The 26,010-nt window shown below is 35.8% G+C and overlaps 1 protein-coding gene across 1 annotated transcript; it reads right to left on the bottom strand.

Annotated features, from left to right (window-relative positions):
- Positions 1 to 3,021: 3,021 nt before the first annotated feature.
- Positions 3,022 to 25,688, bottom strand: LOC144964890 (uncharacterized). Its single transcript, XM_078899622.1, has 6 exons — positions 25,487 to 25,688; positions 21,997 to 22,265; positions 17,282 to 17,512; positions 13,450 to 15,384; positions 11,398 to 11,634; positions 3,022 to 5,836 (listed from the first exon to the last, which is right to left on the bottom strand). The coding sequence occupies exons 1-6, from the start codon at positions 25,491 to 25,493 to the stop codon at positions 5,702 to 5,704; spliced, it is 2,814 nt and encodes a 937-aa protein (XP_078755748.1). The 5' UTR covers positions 25,494 to 25,688; the 3' UTR covers positions 3,022 to 5,701.
- Between the last annotated feature and the right edge of the window lie 322 nt (positions 25,689 to 26,010).

Here is a 26,010-nt window from a genome sequence, read left to right as displayed (position 1 = left end):
GGGGAAGTCGTATGGCGCGAGACCGTTGAAAGGTGATAAGAAGTGAGGACCGCCGCCGGTCTTCCACTATGGGACCGATCCCCGGTTCACAGCTAAAAGACCGTGGGACCGATCCCAAGGACCGGTCACTACAACAAACTAATACAAAAAAGAGATAATATGCAGTTCTATCAAAGTCAAAGAGGAAAACACAAGATTTCCATTTGTTTTCAAATAATCAATTTAGTTTTTCCATTTTCAGTTTAACCTGTTTTCACTAAGCACACATCCAGATGCACACACGTGCACATACTTCCACTTACACAGTGAAAAGTAAATAAAATATGATTACATTTGTATACATATACAATACTATGTTGCCTTTGAATTAACTTTACAATTTAGAACATTTTTTGTTCATTTTAAGGATGTAAAAATTTGACTTAAGGTTAAGGGGGACTGTTATACCCTCAAAAAGGGAAAAACTTGTAATTTGAAAATCAACTCATTTTTAAAAAACTAATGATAGGGCTAAAAAACACTTTCTGCATTGCTGAAAATAAAAATTCTAACATTTTTTACTTTGATCCTTTTAACAAGCCTATTTTTTATGGAAAAAAAAGCTACATATATAACTGTAAATTTTTGGTACATTTTTTCTTAAAATTAATAAAGGCTATTTTGTGAAAAAGATGCATTTCAGAGAATTGTTTGTTTTGTTTTTAAGGGTTTTACAACACATTTAGTAGGTCATTTCAGTGCAAGTAAAAAGGAACAAAATGGGATAGTGAAAATAGAAAATGATCAGAAAGATGTGGTCTATACCACTGCATACATAACTCAATTTATGAAATTTGCGCATCGTTCCGGGTTTTCTCAGCCAGCCACACATATGTGTTTGACTCATTTTTTTTCCCTAGAGGGAGAGAGCACTATATTACTATTACACTTCATAATCTTAACTGAAATTTTCTTTTATAATTACCTATTTAGATAGCTTTGTTAGTTACTGCTATGTTGTTTTTTTGGTTTTTAGTTTGATTTCTTTTTTTTCTTTTTTCAAAAAATAAAATGTGGATAATCAGTGGAATAAAGGGTGGGCAAATGGAGATTTTTACAGTAACATACAATTGTACGAGCCATAAAAATATCCCAACATATCAAATGCTTTCACCCGTTTCCTTTTCTGGAAAAAAATTAAAAAACAACAAACAAAAAAACGAACCTCGGCAGGATCCAGACAAAAACCAATAAACAGTCTCAAAGTATAAAAAGGGATAGAAAAACAACAGATGGATCTCCATAGGAATAAAATAAAAAAGCCCAGGGGCAAGTTTTCCCCCAACCTTTAGTGGATCTGTACCCATCGCTTGATTAAAAGGGAATATCAATAAATGATTTTATTAAACAATAATAGCTGCTATGTGATCTAGTGGTATGATTCTCGCTTTCGGATCGGAAGGTCCTGGATTCAAGCCTCGTTCGGCACATAGAGTCCTAGGAAAAGACTCTTTATTCACATTCTCTCACCGTACTCAGGTTTAAAACGAGTACCTGGCTGTTAACAACGTTGTCTCGGTTCGAAAAATTGTAATGTCGCCTATCAGTCATCGTGTCACGTCCTACATGTTAAGTGTTGCTGTTGGCCAGGGACCCCTTTTAAAGCGATTGGAGCACGTTTAGTGGATATTGTGCTATATATAAAAAAAAAGCTCAAAATATTATATTACGTATTATATTAATTCTATACTGCTCAGAGTGATCTCTGCTTTTAAAAAAAGACACAAAGTTGAATGAAGGATTTAAGAAAATAAATCAATTTGAATCTTATTACATATTTACATATATTATACAATAATTCGCGCATTGTAACACAACAATTTATAATGCAAAGACACTGGAAAATTTTTAATTTAGGATGTTATTTTTGAATTATCATATCAGCATCTGGGAAGAGATGTATAAAACACACACAATGGTCAGTTAAAAGATTATGTTAGATAATACTTGCTTTGTTTTTGTTTTTAAGGGTTTTACGGCGCTTGCAACACAATAAGGTCATATCAGCGCAAGTAAAAAGGAAGAAAATGGGATAGTAAAAAGTTCTAGAATTACAATTAAAGCACCCAAGAAAAGGTAAGTCAAATAGGAAACTAATGTAGATTCCAAGAGCACACTCTCAAAGTTCTTAGTTTGAGATCACCTAAAAGTCTCATCCATACACAAGCACATGTTCCCACCAAGAGGAATACACTCAAATGTTTACAAATCATATACAATACGTAAACAAAACATAATACAGTGCAAAACAGAGAGATGATTTACAAGGAAAGAAATATCATTTCCCAAAACTAACTAGACATTTGACTGTTTCCCTCTCAGCCAGGACCAGGACAAAACCAAGAAATCTCATTCCAAGACAAAGACAGAAAGCATGTTGGAAAACAGATACAGGGGGATAGAAATAGAATTCACACAGTAAGTACCTCCCTGCCTGCTATGTGGTCAGGAACCCCACCCAGTTAGATAATACTCTTGAGTTACCAATGCCTAAGAAGAAAAAAATAAAATTAAAATAAATAAATGTCACTCCAAGCAGCAATCTAGTCCTGTTTCTATCTTTGGTGCTGCTGAAAAATATTTATGTTTACAAAAGTTTTACGGCACTGCAACACATTTAGGTCATTTCAGTGTAAAATGGTATAGTAAAAACATTTCTAGATTTACAATTAAAAGGACACAAGAGAAAGGGAAGACAAAGAAGAAAGGTACAAATTTTAGTTCTTTTCAGACCAGAATCTTCAGGTTTAATATTTGTGATTGTGTATAATTCAGGAGAGAGGGTTCAATCCCATCCTGGGCAGTAAATGCAAGTATTCTGATAGTTAAATACCAGCCAACTTGACCAAGGGATGCCTTGCTGCTATAACGTACAGAAGAGCTCGGAAAGAGGAATGGATTGTGATCTATGCAACACAGAGTCTCAACAAATACAGCAGAGTACCCCAAGTGCAGATTAATAAATAAAGTGTCAGAAAAAGATACAGTCGAATGGTGACTGCGCCATTCATTTATTAAAAATAATTATAAATATAAATAAATTATAAAACATATGTACATATATAATCAGAATAAATCTGACTCGAATTTTTTTTTAAAATCGAATGTAAGGTGCTATATAAATCTACTAACATTACCGTAATGAAAGTGGAATTTTAAAAAACTAAATCTTTATCATTATTTTTTTTTTTTTAAATTATGAAGGTCATCTCTTTGATAGCTAATAGTGCTGATCACCCTTTTCTTGATTTAACAGGCAAATCATCAGCTTAGCATAACTCTATTTCTTTTTAATGAATTTTGATGGAGGAATTTAATGTGTGGGGAAGCTGAGTAGCCAAGCAAAGTGCCAGTGAGAAAAAATCTATTATCAAATTAAACAATTAAAATTTTTAATTCTCTCCCTCAGGGACCATTACAGACACCATAGAAAAAAGGGGACTACCAAAAGGAATAGTCACCCGGTGAAAGTTGGGATTATCGGCCTAGGCAGAGCTCCTGGAACATAAAATGAATGTAGGGGAGACAAGAATATGCGAATACACTGTAGGTTAGGAAACCTGACCTAATGTTCCCATGACAACCATCCACTTGTGAATGTGGTGTTCATTTATCGTCAACCTTTGGGTTAGGAAGCTTAAACCAATGTTCCCATGGCAACCATCCACTTGTGAATGTGGTGTTCATTTATCGTCAACCTTTGGGTTAGGAAGCTTGAACCAATGTTCCCATGACAACCATCCACTTGTGAATGTGGTGTTCATTTATCGTCAACCTTTGGGTTAGGAAGCTTGAACCAATGTTCCCATGACAACCATCCACTTGTGAATGTGGTGTTCATTTATCGTCAACCTTTGGGTTAGGAAGCTTGAACCAATGTTCCCATGACAACCATCCACTTGTGAATGTGGTGCTCATTTACCATCAACCCGAACCTAAACGATTCATAAGCACATTGGTGTCAACCCATCCATTTAAGATATTATGTAATATAATCTAATGTCTCGATTTAGAGCCTTTTCTGTTCCTTGTTTTAACTTGCTTGTCAGAAACGTATAATCCTGGAACATGCAAGGGTCATTTCCATAGAAACAGTCTAATATTTTTCTCTTTCCAGATTGCCAAATATAGGAACAGTCCCCGATTTTATCAGGACAGTTGGCCATTATGTAAAAATAATATAATATCCCCACATTAATTTGTGATTAATTTACAAGGCATTTTACAAGGATCATAATTTTGTTGTTTGTTTTGTTTTTAAGGGTTTTACGGCACTTGCAACACATTTAAGTTATATCAGCACAAGTAAAAAGGAAGAAAATGGGATAATAGAAAGCTCAAGAATTACAATTAAAGCACCAAAGAGAAAGTAAGACAAAGGGGAACTGGGAACAAATAGGGATCAGATGTAGATTCCAAGAACACACCACCAATGTACTTAGTTTGAGATCACCCATAAATCTCATCCGGACACAAGCAAAAAATCCAACGAAGAGGAATACACTCATATGCTTACATTATACATTAAAAATAACAAATATATTACATGACAGGGAGATGATTTACAAGGAAAAAAATATCATCTCCCAAAACAAAACCAAGTAATCTCATTCACAGACAAAGACAGAAAGCATGTTGGAAAACAGATATAAGGGGATAGAAGACACAGCAGGTACCTCCCTGCCCATTATGGGAGGCCAGGAACCCCACCCAGGGATCATAATTTAATCGCACTGCTATTAATTATAAATTCATGAAAATGGTGCTACTCTAGTTAACTTTATCAGACATAAAAAAGGAATGCTGCAGTGTCTCTTGAGACTGAGAGTATAAATTTATTTGTTTTAAAACATGGTCCTGTGTTAAGACCATAATAGTTTGTATTTTAATAATACACCCTGTCAAGAACAAAACTTTAATTCTTATCCTTTGACTTTATAGATGTGCATTCTGGTTGAGTAGACATGTTGAAATATGCATTACTTTACTCTAAAAGTAGGCACTGGGATGAATGAATAGCATTTAAATACTACATAAAAAATAACCCATTACAATTATAGACTTCAGATAAAAGACAACTAAAGTTTGGTAGATCTTTCAGAGACCACAAACATACCTATTTACTTTTCAATAAAATCCAAAGTCATGGGAGAAAAACATTGCTTTCCCATAAAATTATGTATTATTTCAGGCCACATTTTAAATAAATAACAATTGTTAAAACACTTTAGAACAGATGAAGTGTACTTCAAATGAACTATTTTCTCTGATCAGAGTGACAGATCGAATACAGTTGAGCAGGATATAACGAACAAGCTCAGGTAGATAAAAAGAAATTCTTTACCTCAGTCAACCTCAGTCTCACACACATTTTTTATGCCTGGGAGGTTATTATTTTAACCAAAATGCTGGCATGGTTGGACAGAGCCCTTGTACAGGATGGATCATTATCTCAGTCATAAACAAAGTAGTAAAAAACGTTGGTAGGTATACCCATGAGTCAGTTAAAACCATCAGTTCATTATAACCTGTTTAAAACTTTTATAAGTTAATTGAAATAATAACTTTTTTCAATGGAGCAAAAACATGAGTTCGTTATATCCAACACTTCATTACAAGCATGTTTGTTGTGTCCTTATGTTTCAGGATGTGAAGAACGCTGTCATGATGGCATGTCTGTCTCCTTTCCTGATGCTTTGAATAATTTCCACACTGTTCTTCTAATTTCATTCACAGGTACCCCACGACCAATTAGCACACTGAAAAATGCAAAGTTCTCACTTATGGCGTTTTCAACCTGTAAGAAAAAAATAAATAACAATAATAATCAGGGGTGAGAATGACTGGTCACTAAAAAGGAGGAAATTTTTCAGCACTAAGATCAAGAAGCTTCCATGCAAAAATAACCTATAAATTTAAATTTCATTAAAATTTTTGTGATGCAATCCAAAATTTGTCTCGCAGCAATTTCTTACACCATTCGGAGGAATTTCAAAAACTGAAAGTGTAATCATAACATGGTGGTTGTAGTAATGGTAGTCATAGGTATGATGATGTGGTGGTGGTTGTAGTAGTTGTGGTAAGGATGATGATGTTGTGATGGTTGTAGTTGTAGTGGGAGTCGCCACATCTCCCTTATTCACAGATTCACTAATGCCCACCTCCCATTGTTTCAAGTTGACCAGAGAGCCCAACTTACAATTTGGCTCACGTAAATTTCAGAAACAATTCCGAATAATTTCAATGCTTCAACAGGAATTTCTGCAAACTAAATATAATCTATTGAGATCAATAATCATCCCAATACCCCTTGTTTCAAATCAAGTAAAGTTCCAAAACCAATTTCATTATGACGTATAAAATATAAAAATGAATGGTAGGGGTGGTGATAATAATGATATGATGGTGGCTGTTGTACTGGTGGCAGTAATGATAATGATGATGTATGTGGTTGTGGTGGTTGCAGAAGTGGTGGTGGTGATATTGTTGTGTTGGAGGAGGTTGTAGCAGTGGTGGTAAGGATGTGGTAGTGATTGTTGTTTTAATGGTGATAGTGTTTTGATGTCGTCGTGGTGGTGGTGGTAATAATGGTGATGATGATGATGTGGTGGAGGTGGTTGTAGTAGTAGTAGTGGTGGTCCTTCATGAAATGATGGTGTGGCGATGATGATGGTGGTGGTGGTGGTGGTGGTGGTGATAAGGTGTGTACTTGGAGATGAAAAGAGAGATTGATGGCTGATGTGAAAAGGATATGATCCACTTTATAGATTTAGGTTTGTCTGACAGAAGGACAGATAGTGTGTGTTTGTGTGTGTATGTGAGTGAGAGAGAGAGAAACACACACACACAGGGGGAGAGAGAGAGAGTGAGAGAGAGAGAGAGAGAGAGAGAGAGAGAGAGAGAGAGAAAGAGGGAGAAAGAGAGAGAGAAAAGAGAGAGAGAGAGAGAGAGAGAGAGAGAGAGAGAGAGAGAGAAAAGAGAGAGAGAGAGAGAGAGAGAGAGAGAGAGAGAGAGAGAGAGAGAGAGAGAGAGAGAAAAGAGAGAGCGACTGCTCAAATTGAATATACTGATAGGTACAGAAAGATTAGGTTTAAGTATGGAGTGAACTTTATTATGTGTGTTGTGTTTTATTTGTTAATCGTAAATATTAAGTTAACGTATGTTTCATGTTGGCAATTGCCAGGAAATTAACATTTAATTGAATCATATGTGTGTGTGTGTGTGTGTGTGTGTGTGTGTGTGTGTGTATCACTGTTAAGTATAGGAAGATGAAAAACGAAAACATATTGAGGCTAAAGAACTGGGTGCTCTTTACTGATTTGTGTGTGTGTGTGTGTGTGTGCGTGCGAGGGAGAGAGAGAGAGAGAGAGAGAGAGAGAGTGTGTGTGTGTGTGTGCGTGCGAGGGAGAGAGAGAGAGAGAGAGAGAGAGAGAGAGAGAGAGAGAGAGAGAGAGAGCTCTCAAAGTAAATCTAGTGATGAGTACAGAACGATGAAAGTGAAAAATTAATGAGGCTAAAGAACTGAGTGAACTTTATTGATTTGTATGTGAACGTGCATATGTGTCATGAGTGTGTATGACAGAGAGAGAGAGAGAGAGAGAGAGAGAGAGAGAGAGAGAGAGAGAGAGAGAGAGAGAGAGAGGGATAGAGAGAGAGAGAGAGAGAGAGAGAGAGAGAGAGAGAGAGAGAGAGAGAGAGAGAGACTGAAGTCAAGGTGTTTGTGATGACCTGTTATTGGTAAGTAGTGGAGGATGAACATGAAAACTAATCGGGACTAAACAAATAAGTGTACTTTATTGATTTGTGTGTCTATGTGTGTTTGTGTAAAGAGAGAGAGAGAGAGAGAGAGAGAGAGAGAGAGAGAGAGAGAGAGAGAGAGAGAGAGAGAGAGAGAGAGAGAGAGAGAGAGAGAGAGAGAGAGAGAGAGTTTTGAGCTATTAGTTCGAAGGGTTTTTACGGCGCTTGCTTCACTTTTACTTGTAGGTCATTTCAGCACCACTTAAAAGGTAGAAATGGGGCTGTAAAACAATATAGATTTAACTAAGATCAAAAGTACCGGAGAAAAGGTGAGACTGGTTCAAATAGGTGACTTCAAACTAACTACATTGATAGTTTGATCTTGGAGTCCGTTTGTGAGAAACGGACTTCAAGATCAAACTATCAATGTAGTTAGTTTGAATTCTGCGGAATTCTGCGGAAGATTATCATCACTGAGGGAAGATGATGTGATGGTAGTTGTAGTTGTAGTGGTTGTAGCTGTAGTGGTGGTGATGGTAGGGATGATGATGTGGTGGTGGTTGGTGTAGTAGTGGTGGTTGGGATGATGATGTGGTGGTAGTTGTCGTAGGGATGGTGGTGGTGGTGGTACGGATGATGATGCGGGTGGTTGTAGTATTAATGGTGATAGGAATGATGATGTGGTGGTAGTTGTAGTAGTGATAGTGGTGGTGGTAGAGGTGATGATGTGGTGGTGGTTGTATAATAATGGTGGTAGGGATGTTGATGTAGTGGTTGTGGTGAGTCTTTTTAACAGGCGGAATTGTGATGGTGATGGGCGGAGATAAAACACCGTTTAGGCGGAAATCCGCCTTTAGGCGGAAGATTCTCAGCCCTGAATAATAATAATAATACAAATACTAATAATAATTCAGCGGAAATGATGATGCGGTGGCAGTGGTTGTAGCAGTGGTAGAGACGATGTAGTAATAGTGGTTCTTGTACTAGTGGTGGTAGGAATGATGATGTGGTGGTGGTGGTTGTTGTAGTAGTGGTGGTAGAGATGATGATGATGTTGTTGGAGTACTGGTGGTAGGATTCAGTAGTAATGATTACGTGGTGGTGGTTGTTGTAGTAGTGGTGGTGGTTATTATGATGATGTGGTGGCGGTTGTTGTAATAGTGGAGGCAAGAATGATGTGGTGGTGGTTGTTATAGTGGTGGTAGAGATGATGATATTGTGGTAGTTTTGGTGGTGGGGATGATGATGATGATGATGTGGTGGTGGTTGTCGTAGTGGTGATGATGTCACAGCAGTTCAGGAAATAAATAACAATGTGAAATTGAATGTAAGCTTCAATTTAATTACGAAAACAGATAGGATGGATGTTTCGGGTTTCCCCTTTATCAACAAACAGGATGAATGAAACACTACAGATGAATGAGACGATGTGCTAATGGTGTAAACTAAACTCCTTAATTCCAAGTGGTAATATAATGGTCAATTTTTTTTATTTCCGTATTTTCCGGGACAGCCAGTATTTTTTCAAATTGTCAGGACAAGTCTGGAAATTCTGGGACAGTAATAGGCATGCCATGCAATAGCATGATGTTTTGGTGTCATTGGTGCTATTATCTTACATATTGGGTTCAAAGTTTTGGCTAAGCTTTCGTCAGTTCTGATATTGACTGGTCAAAAACAATAGACATTTAAATCTAACTGCATTTTTAAAAACATATCTTCTCAGTTCGCATGTCATATTGTCATGGGTACTCATTTTTAATTATTTAAATAATCTTGAATAGATAAAAGGGTTTTCATTTGCAAAAAAACATGATATGTTTGATTAAGGGCTTAGGTGTTCAGATGAATTAACAATTTGATGAACAAGATCTGAAGCAAAAATGAGCCATTCTGAAAAGGTGGGATTGTGATAGGGTGCCTTTTAAATTGGAAAAAACAAATCATCCTACTTGAGTAAATGCACTTAAAATGTACCTAACATGAAGGATATAAATCAAATATATAGTAGAGACAATTCAGGTATCTTGATTGTCAAATTTTGAAATGATGGGCAAGTCATTAAGACACATACTCCATTTCTGAGAAAAATGTTGCAGCAGACATCTATTCATTTCAATGCGAATTTAAACTAGGAAGACCAACTTGAAATAGGATAATATTTGGCTTCCATCATTAAATAAACTTCAAATAAGGCTTTCAAACACAAAAAAAAACAACAATTTTTTAAAATATGACATCTTAATTTATGGTCAAATTTGGCGTTTCCGACATCATGCTTCATGTCATTAGAACTTTTAAACTTAGTTTCTATTATTAAATAAAAGGTTGGCCCAATTATTTCTTCTTATTGACATTATTACTGAAAATGTTAATGAGAAAGGATATCTGAAATAAAAATGAAATCTGAAAATTCTTAGTGACTTTCAATATACCTGTGATAAGGCAATTGCGTCATTTTATGATGTCGGAGATACACCATTAGAAGTTAGTCAACAAAGCTTGTTTCTGTTTGATATGTGTCCTAGATCCATGTTCTGAATTCCAGCAATCTAGAACATGAAATCTCCTTGACTGAAACAAGTCAGAGTACCAACAGGATATGAATAAAGACTTTTTGTCATCCTTGTCTTGCATGATGTCGAAAGATGCGTGATTCAAAATCCTCTAAAATCTAACTTAAATGTAGCCATCAGTGAATAAAAGCGTAAGCATTTTTGTGTTTTGTTTCTTTGTCTGTGAAAAAGAAAATATGGCTAAATAAATTTTTAACTGATCTTTGTGAGTGCCAAAGTTAGCCACGTTGCCACTAAAATTTCAAATCCTAATTTTTTTGGTTTTGGGTGAGTAAAATCATAATATATTTAATAATGCCATAATTCTCTTTAATATTATTTGTTTCATTCAGCTGTTTGGTAGCATCAAATTACTTGCAATAATAAAAGTAATGTCTCAGACATGACAGTGACAAAAATTCCAATGTCTTCATAATGTCATAATCTTGCTTTATTGGCTTCTGGTTTGTTTTTATGTTTTAAAATACCCGGATGATATAATAATAATGTATGTTTATATGTGTATGTTTAACGATTTAATCGGATTTAGATTCAAGTTCATGCTTTATGCAATGTGATGATCTCCAACATCAGAGTGACATCTTTTTCACAATGATCATGATGTGGGGAATGATGTCGGAGATTTTCCCATGAAATTTACTTATTATTCTTTTTCCTGGAAATGATGAGTAGAGTAATCTTTTTCTTTACAGACTCAAGTCTGAGATTTAATTTGCAATCATTAGAAGGTAGAATCATGCTCAGAGGTATTTTCAATTTTTTGCTCTTGTGCAACATTAGTGAGACCACCTTTTGAGAATGACTCATATACATATAACAATAATAGCAAACCCATTTATTTCTAGAGGTTTTAAGACGCTCACAAAACAGTAAAAATTGAAACGGAATATAATTGAAAAAAGATTTTGATCAAGCCAAAGGGACAGGTTGAGCAATATCTCATTGTAGAAAGTGAAACTATCTAAAATTCTCAAAATGGGCATGAAATACCTGGTTACAGCAAAGCTCTTTATATAATTAAGAAAATTAACTCTTATTAACTTACACAAGTTGATGACAAGCTGTCTGATGAAAGAATCAATGGTTGAAATATTTCCTTCATTGTTTCTATTTCACTCTGAGTTAATATGCAACCCTCATGCTTTCTGACAGGTTTATAGTCAGTCAATATAATGCCATCATCATCTGAAGAATTTTCTTCGACCACCTCTATGACATCATCCTCTGATGGCTTTCTTTCTTGTGATTGCCTTTCAACATTCTCTCCTGCTGTATTTTCCTTCTGAAAGATGAAGAATAATTATCATACAATATGAAGGCGATTTGATTTCAGATATAGACTTTAATTTTTTAAAATATATTTCAAATATTCTGCCAATATTTGTCATTTAAGGGTTATCAAAATATTAATTAATTAATTCAATTACACAAATGCTTACTTAATTGTTTCATATAGGGTTTGATTGGCAGGCTTGATATCATGATAAAGATAAAAAGATAAAAAATGGTAAAGATAAAATAATCATCTTTTAAAAATTCTCTTCTTTTATGGCAAAAAGATAAAAATAAATCATTCAATAAACATAGAAAAAAGTAAAAAGGATTGATTCTAAATAGATTCTACAGACTGCTCCATACCAATTGGGCAAACATTAATCAATGCAGTGTGTGGAAATAAATGCAAGGTGGATTGCTAGTTAGCGACAAGATTCAAGAAAATGCAGAAACTCCTCTCCCAATAGCCCCAAAGAGGAAGCAGAACAGCGGAATTTGAGGCCAAAAAGCGGAATCAACTTACTGTTATTGACTATGACATGCTTTGCAACAGAAAATGTAATAGACCATCCAAAAGTACTCAAATGATAAAATATAAAATGTGTAAAAATGTGCAGATTATTTAAAGACTAAAAAGGGAGTTAAATAATAATAGAGGACACAGGCCCTGGTAGTCTCAGAGCAGAGCATTGAATGGATGGATTTAACCTTGTCATGACTCCCCCAACCTCCCCAATACACATCCAAGCAAACAAACGCCAGTGCCGACACACACATATGCACAAGGCTAAAATTAAATAAGGAAAGGAGCCGACCATACTCATTAATACTACCGATTGGAGCCAACATATAATATTACCTAGGTCATTGACCTCGCATATGGGAGTCAACAGAATAATAATAATTCGGTCAACCCCCCCCCCCCCCCCCCCCCCCCCCCCGCCCCCTCCCTAAAATATAGTATTATCTGACATTAACTGCACATGCCTTGGAGGGACTAATTAGACACACAAAATGTGTGCCCTCTATACACTGATTGCTATGACCATAGAGGATGATGACGAAATAAGCCATAGCCCCCCCCCCCCCCCCCCCCCCCCACCCCTTTTTTTTTTTTAACTGGACATTTTTAAAAAATGTTCCTGGATTGAAAAGCTGAATGTTTGCCTTGAATGCGGGAAAATGAAAAATGCGGAAATCGCAGAATGTAGACCAATTAAGTGGAATGATTCCGCAAAAAGCAGAAGGGCAGGAGCCTCTGGAAAATGTGTTTTAATCCAGGTCTTGCCATTTAACATTAATTTTTTTGAGATTTGAATGACACAAAGTCATTAATAAACTGTAGATAATATCAAAAGTAACATCTCTTTTTAAAAAATCAGTCTGTAATGATAAATTCTTGAAAACGACCTTGTGTCTCTAACCCCAGTGCCAATGGCTTAGGGGTTCAATGTCGTGTCTTATCAAGAAAGCTAGAACGTTTGGGCAAGATAGCTTTGTGTCATTACATACATTAGCCCACGAGACCCAGATGTGAATGACATATTAAGAACCCTGATACAAAAAAGGGTGCTTCACAGGCATCTTGTTTTGTACGAAATGAAAATTTGGTTAAAGATGGCCAGCTTGGAGAATACATCAAGCAACGTGAGGCGCATTGAGCATGGTTAATCCTTGGAAATGTGCTACATAAATGTTTGTGTTTAATTCACTGGGATTTAAATCCACACTTTCTAAAAAGGAAGGAGTAAATTAATGAATTGTTATCTCTCCCAGACACCAACCTCACAGTGTTCAAGCATATGTACTAACTACTACTTACGGATACAATCTTCTGGTCATTCTCCTTTGAATAAGGCTTGACTATTGCAATATGAGGGTTAGGGCGATGATGACTGTCATGGTCAGAAGGCACTGTTAATGTTCTTGAACAAGAAGGTTTGTTTTGGATTGATGAAAAAGCTTCATGTTTTTGTGAAAAGGTTTTACTATGAAGGCTATTAGATTTTGCTGGGGAGGATGGAGTCATTTCCCCATCTGAAACAATTTCAAAATCACTTTCTTCATCATCAACTATTTCGACAACATCATCCTTTGTGGTCTCGATATTAACAGGTGACTTTTGATAGAGATCTTTCATTTTATGATTTAGGTGTTCATTTTTATTATTACTATTTTGAAAATCACTGAGAATTTCCTTTTCTTGAAATGCATTTTGAATATTGCTATTGAGGACTTTACTACAATTTCGATCTCCCTTGTTCTGAAATTCACTTTGAACTCTAATGGGATTACGGATCTGATATTCACACTGAAATTTTTCACTCTGACACAAGCCCGGAGTTTGACTATCCCAGTTATGATCACTCCTTTCACCTTGAAATCTATTTATGTTATGTTGAAATACAGTATGAACTCCGTTCCTCTGACACACGTTATGGACTACAGGATTTAAAGACTCTACATTTGATATCACAATATCATCGACATTACACTTCAACTCTTGTTTATTTTGCACATTCTGCCTCTTACTTGAGTATTCAACTTTAAACATGTGTTTGGAATTATGATATGAGCTTTGGTTTTTCATTGAGGAATTATGAAACGAAACTGCACTTATTTGTGATTGATTAATTTTATCCTCGCAAATAGGTGGCTGCAAATTATCATCGTCATCTGAATCTGATAAACAAATCATTTCATTTGCATCTGTTTGTTCATGCAACACATTAGGTCTGATATCAGAATTTTGTTTGACGGGGGAACGAATGGCCCTGCAAGGACTTTTCTTTATTTGATCACAATTGATGTTATCGTCATTGTTAGTGTGTATGTTTGAAGGAGCATAGGCCTGAGTTGATGGACGATGAATATCATAATGTAATTTCTTAGGAAGAAATTTAAATGAGTTAGAAGTGGTTGGTTCTATGGAGTTGGACGGAATGTGATGGGCAGACATTCTAATTCTGCCAGGGCAATTATTAGATATATTGGGATGCATACTTGGAAAAAAGCTTTTTGGTACAGAACTGTCATTCATAACTTCACCTTCACTGATAAATGGCATAGTTGAAACTGGGTTGACTGAATCCCTCTGTAGAATATGATTATTCCTAACTGAATATAATGTTGAGGACGGTGATGCTGCTGGAGACTCTTTTTCATCTATCAAGCTTCTAACATGAAGAATTTTAATATCAGAAACAGTATCCTTTTGCTTTACTGGTGATGTTTTAATTTTCTGCTGCCACTCTATAACTTTAGAGGAACTACTAGGTGCTGAATTTACTGGTAAGCAAGAGTTTGTGCTGCCAGGAAGATATTCTGAAGGAGTCAAATTGGTAGGAGATTTCATTGACGAATCATCCGATTCAGACAAGGAAATGACACTTTGAGAAGATTTAAGACCTGCTCCTCTAGCTGTCGATGTCCTCTCCTCTACAGATCTCATGATTTTCAGAGGTTGACCCAAACCCTCCATACTTGCAATGTAGCATTTTTTCAAGCCAGGACGGGAGGGGTATGCAATGTATCGTATACCATATCCGTCTCTTGGTATAGTTAAACTGGGCGGCTTTGAATTTAAACTCTGGAGCTTTACAGGTGATAGATATTTGGACGGTTTCAAGGTCAGGTTTTGCTTAGGAGTTCTTGTAATTGACATAATCTGGTCCTTTTTTGATGCTTCACTATCATCATCACTTGAACTAGAATCTTCGTCACTCGATGAATCTGTAAGTTCAGATTCATGACATCTCTGGGGGGGAAAAAAATAATCATAAATAATTGTGCCAAATACAGGATAATATACAAAACTGAGAAAATAGCAAATTTACAGACACCTACAACAACTACAGGAGAAATCCCATTTTTAAATCAAGGCACAAGACTGAATTTGTTAGAGCTCATCTGAACCTGGATTGGACGAGAGAGTATGAGGGATGCCAACTTAAGGCAGCCTTAATAAAAATTTGAGCCAGGTATTCTATATTTATACTTTCTATCTAAGCCACAAATGGTGAATTTTTTTACAATAATATTATTTATGAAAACCATGAAATTAAAACTTGAACTATTATACAGCACAATATCCACTTAATGGATTCAAATTGCTGAACTCTTTAGTTGCCCGGTCGCCGTACGGCGACCAAAAAAAAAGGTCGCTGAGTTGCCACGGTCGCCCCACGGCGACGAGTCAATGACCGCTGTTATCGAGGCGAATAATTAATTCTACGAGCAGTAATTATACTGCTGAACTGCCATACATCTCACTGACGGCTATTGACAGCATTTTCTCGTGCATTCATGATTTAAATTCGATTTTTACATTGTTTTTTTTTCGTAAATTTCCGTTGCCAAGGCTTTGTTTGTATTCCACAATGGAATCAGATGAAGAGATTGATGTGTATAGACATGATAGTGACTCAGGAGATGAATTTTTATCAGAATTGGAGTTTACGGACATTGAATCTAGTTCAAGGAGTGAAGAGGGAGGGTCAGACAGTGATTTTAGTGATGTTCCAGGGGGTCGTGGAGACAATTTACAGAATGTAAACAGAAGGGGGCGTGGCACAAATGCTCGAGATGATGGTAACCAATGGATATGGAATGTATTGACACATGAAGAGACTCATAATCCAGCTGAATGGCTCATTAAGGTTGAAAACAATTCTGGAGCAAGGAATGTTGGGTATAATGAAGAAAAGGTTATCTTGTGAAGTATTTTCAGCTTTTTTCCCCCGATATTTTGGAAGAGGAAATATGTTACTTATTTTTTCTCCCTCCCACCCCCACACAAAGAAGAAAAAAACCCACAGTAAATGAAGAGATATCAATATGATATTTTCTGTACTTTTTGTTCAATCATTACTCAACAACATACAACAATAAAAAACATTTTTATACATATATGGTGGAGATACAGGCCCATAAACACAGAAATGCATGAAAAATGAATATTAATTAGATATCCAAGATGGCCGCCAAGGTCATGTGACCTAATTTGCATATCACATTACGTCAAACTGTACCTACAACTATTCTTATATACCTATGAAAATATGAAGTGTGTGTGATGATTACTTTTTTTTAGTGATTTTGTTTCTGAAAGCACTCAATTTTCGTCCATTTTGGCCAAAAGGCTTGGCAACTGGGATATCTTTTACTGCCAGGATGCTTGGCAACTAAAGAGTTAATAAGGAGCCCCAAGCCAAAAGCAACACTTGATAACATGTAAAATGTAAGATGAGCCACCCTGCCTCTGAGGAGAAATAACAATTTTTTTTTCAACAGAGACGATATTATTACCAGCAAGATACTCATGTTACACTCGAGTCCAGTGACAGAATGTGACTAAAGAGCCTTTTCCAAGAACTCAACTTTGTACTGTCCCAAAGTGGGACTTGAACCAGGGACCTACGAGTCTGAAGGTCATATCAAAAGACCACAAAGTCGAACATAACCCAGATAATAAACCATGCCTGCAATCTGATATATCATTTTCTTCACACTGCATTACTTTCTTTAGTTGTTCCAAAAGAAGTTAACGATTTATTAAGTACTTTAAAAAAAATTTTAAGCTACCTACCACCATAGAAAGAAAATACAGCTAAAGGATTTTCATATCTTTGAAAAAAAAATCTAAATGACCAAACCTTTCGATTACGCAGCCATGAGATTTTTCCATCTTTGATTCCATAATCAAACACAATTTCTTCCCCTTCATAAATGTCCCTAAGAGCATAGGCAGGAATTCGAGGAACTCCCCGACCAGTTAAATCCAAAAGTAGAGGAGGATGAAAACGTATATTTGGTTCTCTTGAATGATTCAAGTAACGGGCATAAGAGTCAAATCTCCGCGTGGCATCAATAGCAAGCCTTCGCTCCTGTAAAAAAGAATAATATAAAATAAAATCATGACCATCAACAATTCAATTCGTTGACTATTTCCAAAAATAAAATATGAATATCATAATTATCATGAAGACAGGACATCCACAATAACAATACTTTCAGCTGTATGTTTACGTAAAAAAACTTTCAAGCAAACCTCTTTCTATATATACCAAACCAGTCCACTCAACTTTCGTTTCGTATCTTAACTTTTTTAACAGAATCAAAAAATTTAACAAGGATTTTTTAACTCTAAATAAAATATTTTGATCAATCCATAGTACAATTGAGGATAAATAGGACAGTGACCAATAAAATTGAGGTCTAATAGTGTACAAAGAGAAGTTCCACCACAAAAGCATATTTTTTTATTCCCATAAATGATTTCTTCTAAGTCTTCTTTGTACTTTAAATCTGGTTCCAAGTTTTAACAATGCCTTATCTGTTTTGACAGTGACTTCAAAAGCAATAGATGTACTAAACTTAATCAAGTTAAGAACACAATCTTCTAACTTCTGACTAATGTAGGATGAGCTGTCATGGACATGTACATGATTTAATTTATCTTATATTTTAGTCAGAACGAACTGATTGAAGCAAATTAATGATAAAGAATTTAAAAATTTAATAATTTTTTAAATTTAAGAAACAAAACTAACCCTCCTTGATAAAAGCATTTTTAGCTAATCTTCTTTAGGCTTAAAATTAAATTCAAAGCATTAAGCTCATACCTAGATAATACTATTGTGACATGGATGGTCACAAATACAATTGGTAAAGGGCTTTTTACTGTTCAAATGATCTGATGTGTGACGACAAACCTGGTTCTGGCATAAACTTATAAAGCTTTTTAAATGAAGCTACATCTCATTTGAGTGGATTAACGACAATTTACTTTAAAATTTAATATTTAATCTGTTTTTGATGACTAAAATGACACGTTTATTGATTATCACTATTACTTTAAGAGCTTCAAGTTCAAGCAACGTTTATAATAAATAACCGCATACAAAGCCATAATCCTTTCCTCTGGCCAGAAAACTCGTCCTTCAAATATTGATCAATCAAAATTACCCTCATATTGGCCATCTTCGCGAAGTCCCAAGTTTGAAAGTTTTTGCCAAGATGGGGGTCATTTGAAGAAGGAGATTTCTGGTCAAAATTTAAAATTTATGTTTTTCCAGTGTGGTAGTATAGACAATGCAAGCAATGAACAATTCAAGGGGTGATCATAAATGGATTGAGAGTATAGAAAATCACAACACTAAAGTCTTTACCATCTTTAAGCATTCAGGGGTGAGAATGACTAGTTACAAAAAAGGAGGAAATATTTCAGCACGTAGATCAAGACCCATCCATATGACGATGACCTATAGATTTGAACTTCATTTTAAAATTTACTGAGATGCAATCCAAAATAATGTGTCTCGCAGCAATTCCTGACACCACTCGTAGGAATTTCAAAACGTGAAAGTATAATTACAACATAATGTGGTTGTAGTAATGGCGGTGGTAGGGATGATGATGTGGTGGTTGTAGTAGTTGAGGTTCTGGGGATGATGATGTGGTGGTGGTTGTAGTAGTTGTGGTAGAATTGATGTGGTGGTGGTTGTAGGGATGATGATGTGGTGGTGGTTGTAGTTGTATTGGTGGTAGGGATGATGATGTGGTGGTGGTTGTATTAGTAGTGGCGGTAGGGATGATGATATCATGGTAGTTGTAGCAGGTGGTGGTAGGGATGATGATGAGGTAGTTGTAGTAGTGGTGGTGGTATGGTGCTGCTCGAAGCTCGAAGAAATATATAACAATGTGAAATTACATAAGGTTCAATTCGTCTGCGGTGTTTCATTCATCCTGTTTAGTTGATAAAGGGAAAACCCGAAACATCCATTTTATCAGTTTTCTTATATTAAAATCGAAGCTTACATTCAATTTCACATTGTTATTTAGTGGTGGTAGGGATAACGACGTGGTGGTAGTTGTAGTAGTAATGGTGGTAGGGATGATGATGATGTTGTGGTGTTTGTAGTACTTGTATTGGTAGAGATGATGATGATGTGGTGGTGGTGGTTGTAGTAGTAGCGGTGGTAGGAACGACAACGTGGTGGTAGCTGTAGTAGTGGTGGTGGTAGGGATGATGATGATGTGGTGGTGGTTGTAGTAGTAGTGGTGGTAGGGATGATGATGGTGGATGGTGGTTGTAGTAGTAGTGGTGGTAGGGATGATGATGGTGTGGTGGTGGTTGTGGTAGTATTGGTGGTATGGATGGCGACGTGGTGGTAGTTGTAGTAGTAGTGGTGGTAGGGATGATGATGTGGTGGTAGATGTAGTAGTAGTAATGGTGGTAGGAATGATGATGTGGTGGTAGTTGTAGTACTAGTGGTGATATGGATGACGATGTGGTGGTGGTTTTGGTAGCAGTGGTGGTATGGATGACGATGTGGTGGTAGTTGTAATAGTAGTGGTGGTAGGGATGATGATTAGTGATGATAATTGCAATTTGTCAAAAAGGGGGAAAATGTATCAGTCCACCGGGCAAACTCAAGTGGAAATACAAAAATTACATATACAATATGTTAGTTACAAAAACATTATATAATACACTCCTTTTATTTACAAAAACATTATATAATATACTCCTTTTATACATATTTAATAAATTGTCCTTTCCCGAAAATGATTTTAAAGGCCCACAATATTAATCATACCGCTGATAAATTATAAATTTTTGCCCCAAAGGCTAGAAAGTATTTGTTTTTACTTTACAAAACACACTACAATACCTGCAACCTGGTGGTTATGCAGTTAATAAATAAGACAGAGGAGAGAGAGAGAGAGAGAGAGAGAGAGAGAGAGAGAGAGAGAGAGAGAGAGAGAGAGAGAGAGAGAGAGAGAGAGAGAGAGAGAGAGAGAGAGAGAGAGAGAGAGAGAGAGAGAGAGAGAGAGAGAGAGATTATGAATTGATTTTCCATTTTTCTTTTCCAATCCCTACCCATCATCTATTCATCCAAGGAAATCACAGGCATATGGTGCCATCCTGGCTGATGCCATTAAAAAATGCGAATGTCACCAAAATTTATGCAATGAGCACAGGTGTCAAAAATTGACACAAGACATGATATTTTCATCGATCTACTGTGGAGCCACTTGAGTGCTTTTCATAGAAAATGTTTGACACTGCAAAAACAGCGAATCATTTCAAAGAAAATCCCAAAATCCCGAAATTCTGCGGAAGATTATCATCACTGTATGACGTGGTGGTAGTTGTAGTAGTGGTGGTGGTAGGGGTGATGATGTGGTGGTGGTTGTAGTAGTAGTAGTGGTGGTAGAGATGATTATATGATGGTGGTTGTAGTGGTGGTGGGGATGATGATGTGATGGTGGTTGTAGTTGTAGTAATGGTAGGGACGATGATGTGGTGGTGGTTGTAGTTGAAGTGGTGATAGGAATGATGATTTGGTGGTTGTTGTAGTGGTGATTGTAGGGATAATGATGTGGTGGTGGTTGTAGTAACGGTGGTGGTAAGGATTTTGATGTATAGGTTATGGTGATTCTTTTTAAAAGGCTGAATTGGGCGGAAATAAATCACCAATTAGGCGGAAATCCGCCCTTAGGCGGAAGATTCTCAGCCCTGGCACTGACAAGTTTAAAAATGTTATTACAAATCAATGCTTTAACTTCAAATTTTTATATTTATAATTGATGTAATCGGACTTTGTTTCTAAAATGCCATTTACCTAATTTCAAGTCTGTGACTGTGATTGAGAAGCCGAATGATCTGGAACTATTTTGTTATTGCTTGTACTAAAGAATGCTGGGCTGTGAACAAAGATCTTACTATATCCTTTTTAATTACTAGTGGAGAACCCACAATATTTGGAAAGAAATAAAGACTATTACGAACAAACACTCATCTATATTATTATACTTCTTCATTGCGGAGATTAACATAGAAACAAAACTATTGAACCATCAACTATCTAAATCAGTCAGAGTCAGATAATAAAGTTTGTAAGTGCACACAAATTAATTTGGCAGCAGGGTGGTCAGATAGCGATTCCCAATATCAAATGGCCGATCATTATTCCGTTGCGAATGAATACACCATTTCTACATTTCTCACGGGTGAGTAGATGCAAATGCGCTGTTTACATACTTTTACAATAGAGGACTCAGACACTACCTTTTATAAATGAAATAATCAAAGGACTGATCATTATGTCCAAGCAGATGTTCAAAATAATTATTTGAGTCAACATGTGATAGAATTACCCTTAACTTAAGAAAGGATTGCAAGTTTCTTTTACATCAATATGTAGTAAAGAATAGTTCTATAATTTTTGGATTTTCCAGTTATTTTGTACTCGTTGGCAAAAATTTAACATGGGCTGTATGGAACAAAGTTAACCCCCAACACTATTCTTTTTTTTTAAAGAATGGATTGTGAGATATTCATCCTCTTAAAAACATGTATTACCTGAAATCTGAAAAATAATATATAACATCCTTCGTCATTTGTTTCATAGATCTTCTCCCGAAATTCTGCCTCATCATGAGTAATCACATCTCCTTCATATTCAAGAACAAATGAGTCCTTTCTGATGATCCTTGAAGCCAGGAAGAGGGCTCTTCCTTTGTCCTCAACTTCTCTCACACTGAATTTAGATTTGATGTCTTCCCTTGATAACATTAATCCTTTGGTCATTTTTTCCAGGCGAGTTAATTTTGGCCTTCTTTTCTTTTTGGCTGAAATTTTTTTAAAAGAAGAGAGGAGGAAATAAGTTTCACGTGTAATACAGGTAAGAGATTGCCCAAAACTTAAGAGATAATTCATTTTCAACCACAAATGAAATTAGCTCTCAAATTGACAAATTATTATCAAACAGACATAGAAAACAAGTTTCATATTTCTGCATATATATGCTTTATTTTTCCTCACAACCAAACCACAAGCTTCCTGGCAAAACACAATTATTTATCAACTAGCATGATGTGCAGACGTTAACAGCAGCCCTGTGCCCTGCAAGCATGGACTATTGCTACAAATAAATACATGAGCATTTTATATGTATAGTGCAACGTCCACTAAATATGCTCAAAGAACTTTACAAAGGGTCCCAAAACAAACATCAAAACTTAAATTGTAGGACTTAACGTAACACCTGTAAGGCACTATCACACATTTTTCTGCAATGACAACACTGTTACTGGCTTGGTATTAATTTAACATATTTCTATCAGTAGGTACAATTCTAGAAGACTGGAAATTAGCCAATGTGACGGTCATTTATAAAAAGGTAATAGAAACGAATCAAGAAATTACAGATCTATAAGTTTTAACATATTTCTTATGTAGAGTTATAGAATCAATTCTCAATTCTCAAAGACAAAATCATGAATCTTTTAGAACATCAGTATCAGGAAATGTTAAGTATTTATCAGTACTTATACAGAGAGAAACGCTCTCTTGTGTAATTCGGTTAAAACATGTCAGGGAAGATTATTTTGTTTTTAAGGAATGCACGGCATTTGTGGCACAATTCGGTCATTTCAATTTCAGCACCAGTGAAAGGACAGAATGTGAAGTCAAAAAAAGTATAGATTTGTTTTTAAAAAGCAAATGAGAATGAGTAAAACTAAGATCAAGAGAAATGGTTCAAATAGGAAACAGATATAGATTCCAAGAGCACACCAACAGTGTGTACTTAATTTGAGATCGCCTAAAAGTAAAAGCCTCATGCAGACACAGTCCAGGCACCGGCTCCCACCAAGAGGAATACACTCAAATGTTTACAAAACATGATATTCAAAACGCTGTGATTATTCCCAGACAGGGTCTGGCAATAATGAAAATTGGTTATTCCCAGGTGTCTGTGAATAACCAATTTTCTTTATTCCCAGACACATTTTTGAAACTCCGCTCTTTTAAACAATTATCCACGTTCCAGAATATGGAATGTTTCGAAATGCACATATAGAAATAAGTAAAGTTAATAAAATATCTATAAAAACATAAAATTAATCAACAATAAATAAGTCATTACTATATATACACAATATGCGTCGTCTTCCAAGTGGATGTCATGGCCGAATGGTTAAGTCATCTGCCCTGGAGGGCTTGTCAGAATCGACGTTGTGGGTTCGAATCTTGGTTACGCCACTTTTTTTTTTTTTAAATTCAGTCTTCTTTTTACAGAGCGCTGCAAGGGATAAATGTCCCATCCATCCTCCCCCACCTCTTTTTTTGTTAAAAATCTCTCTCTCTCTCTCTTGGTTCCTTTCTAGCAAATTGTCATATTATTCCCCACTCTGGTCTCAAAATGTATCTAAAACGAATAAATAATTAAAAAGCAAACAAACAGAAATATTCAGAGAGCGACCAAATCGTCAGATAGAGGGAAAAAAAACAACATATAATTTTATTTTTTTTAAAATAAAAACAATTTTAAGAAATTCATGCTCAGAAACGGAACAAGGCCAAACAAAAAAGGAGAAAAGAATAGACTTGCTCCAAAAAGAAAAAACAAACAAAAAAAAAAAACAGAAATAAAGAGAGGTTGTATTTTTGGTGGGGTTTTGTTTTTTACTTTTTTTTGCGATAAACAATTTTTTGGGTCAAATTTTAAAATCTTTCTCTTAAGTAAATAGGTAGCTATGGGAATACATAGATAGTGAATAGATTTTTTTTTTTTTGTCTTGTGTGAAGAAGACAGGAAAATAACAGATGTTGTCAGTTTTGGGGCAAACAACACCTTGGCCTAGGAATTCGTCCGTGAAATAAACAAATTCCAGGCCATCATCATTATCCCCAAAATTGTGACCAGAATGAACAGATTATTGAAACAAAATATGGTCAATACAGTTAACAGGTAGGTAGGTAGTGAAAATTTTAATGGTTGGTGGACTATGAACAGATTTGATGATTAGCAACTTTCTTCCTGGTTGAAAATAAAAAGGCGAATTGCCAGTTTGACGTTTTCAGTTCAAAGTGACAAAAGAAAATTCATCCCAAAAAAAAAAAAAAAAAAAAAAAAAAAAAAAAGCTGGATTTGACATTTGATCACTATTTACTCTCATCTTGTGCTAAATATCACTTGATATTGACTGTTTTGGGACATAATTAACCACTGGCATTTTTTTCAGAATATTTGGTATTTTTTCACATCTAGTTTGGCATTTTGCATAAAATCTTTCTGCCAACTTGTTACACATGTGTCTGGGAATAACGAAAATTGGTTATTCCCAGACACCTGTCTGGGAATAATGACAGCCATTCAAAATCAAAACAAAACAAAATATTACTGTGACAGAGAGATCAATTTACGATGGGTAAAAACCCCATCAAAACTTATACGGGAGGCCTTCCGAAAGATCCTACATCCCCAGTATTCTTGTTTTTTATAATGTTCTAGTAGGGGGTTTGGGAGGGGGAAAACTTTTTTGTTGTTGTAAGTCTCCCCCCCCCCCCCCCCCCCCCCTAACCCATGCTAGAGCATTAAAATAGCATTATAAAAAGTTTTCCTTAACCCCATCCTAAAACAAGAGAACAAGAATATTGATTGGGGATGTAGGAGCTTTCGGAAGGCCTCCCACTTATACTATATATTTGACTGTTTCTCCCTAAACCAAGGACTCCGGCCAAGACCAGGACAAACCAAGTATCAATCTCATTCCCAAGACAAAGATAGAAAACAACTCAGAAAAACAGAAGAAGACAACAAGTCAACAAGTGACCTCCTGCCCATCATTCATCCAGCATGACTTATGATGGCAAATTAAATGTATTGACATTATAATTCTTTCAGGGAGTGCTTTGAATCTGTTGTTTTTGAGAGTCAGAGGCTTAATTATGATCCTAACTTCTACAAACGAACTTAGTGAAAGTGACGTGTGGCGAGGAGTGAAAACTGTGAGGTGAGTGTGGAGTGAATTCGTCTGCATTCAACATTTCATTAACTTCTACTTACACCTCATTTTGTCCTGCTGATGATGTTCTTATGTCCAATGAATGTTCGTTTTTAGCCTTGGATTATTTCGATTAAGTGACAATAATACTATTAGAAGCAGAGGGAATCATGTAAGCTATCTTGTACTTAGTTCATAGCATCAGCCATCGGCCATCAGCAGTAGTTAGGGCTGGGCGGGTACCCGCGAGTACCCGCGGGTAATAAAGTTAAACCGGGTACTCGGGTAAAAGGGGCGGGTAACGGGTACCCGCTTCAACAAATGGAAACCGAACTGAGAGTGATTATTTTTGGCTGTTTTAATATTTTTGAACAAAAATTGGAAATAATACAATTTTATTTACATATTTACATTTACATGACATTTTTTCAAAAGATTTTCCTACTTTATTTTTCAATTACATTTATTTTTTGTTTTATTTGTTAACACACATTTGATTCAATTTTGGAATCAATAGGGTAAGACTATATTATATTAGTTTTTATCTTTTAAAGGAATCTCAGGTACTTTTATTTTATTTATTATT

This window comes from Berghia stephanieae, chromosome 2 (genome assembly GCF_034508935.2).
Source record: "Berghia stephanieae isolate SIO BIC M18660-M18661 chromosome 2, UCSD_Bste_1.3, whole genome shotgun sequence".
In the NCBI taxonomy this organism is placed as follows: Eukaryota; Metazoa; Mollusca; class Gastropoda; order Nudibranchia; family Aeolidiidae; genus Berghia; species Berghia stephanieae.
This window is presented reverse-complemented; position numbering and strand designations above follow the sequence as displayed.

What these genes read in the sequence shown, in the direction of transcription:
- LOC144964890 (XM_078899622.1), bottom strand. An exon ending in CATGGCTGCGTAATCGAAAG is followed by an intron (nt 15,385 to 17,281) that starts GTTTGGTCATTT and finishes TTTCCCCCCCAG; the next exon opens with AGATGTCATGAATCTGAACT. An exon ending in ATGACCAGAAGATTGTATCC is followed by an intron (nt 11,635 to 13,449) that starts GTAAGTAGTAGT and finishes TTCATCTTTCAG; the next exon opens with AAGGAAAATACAGCAGGAGA.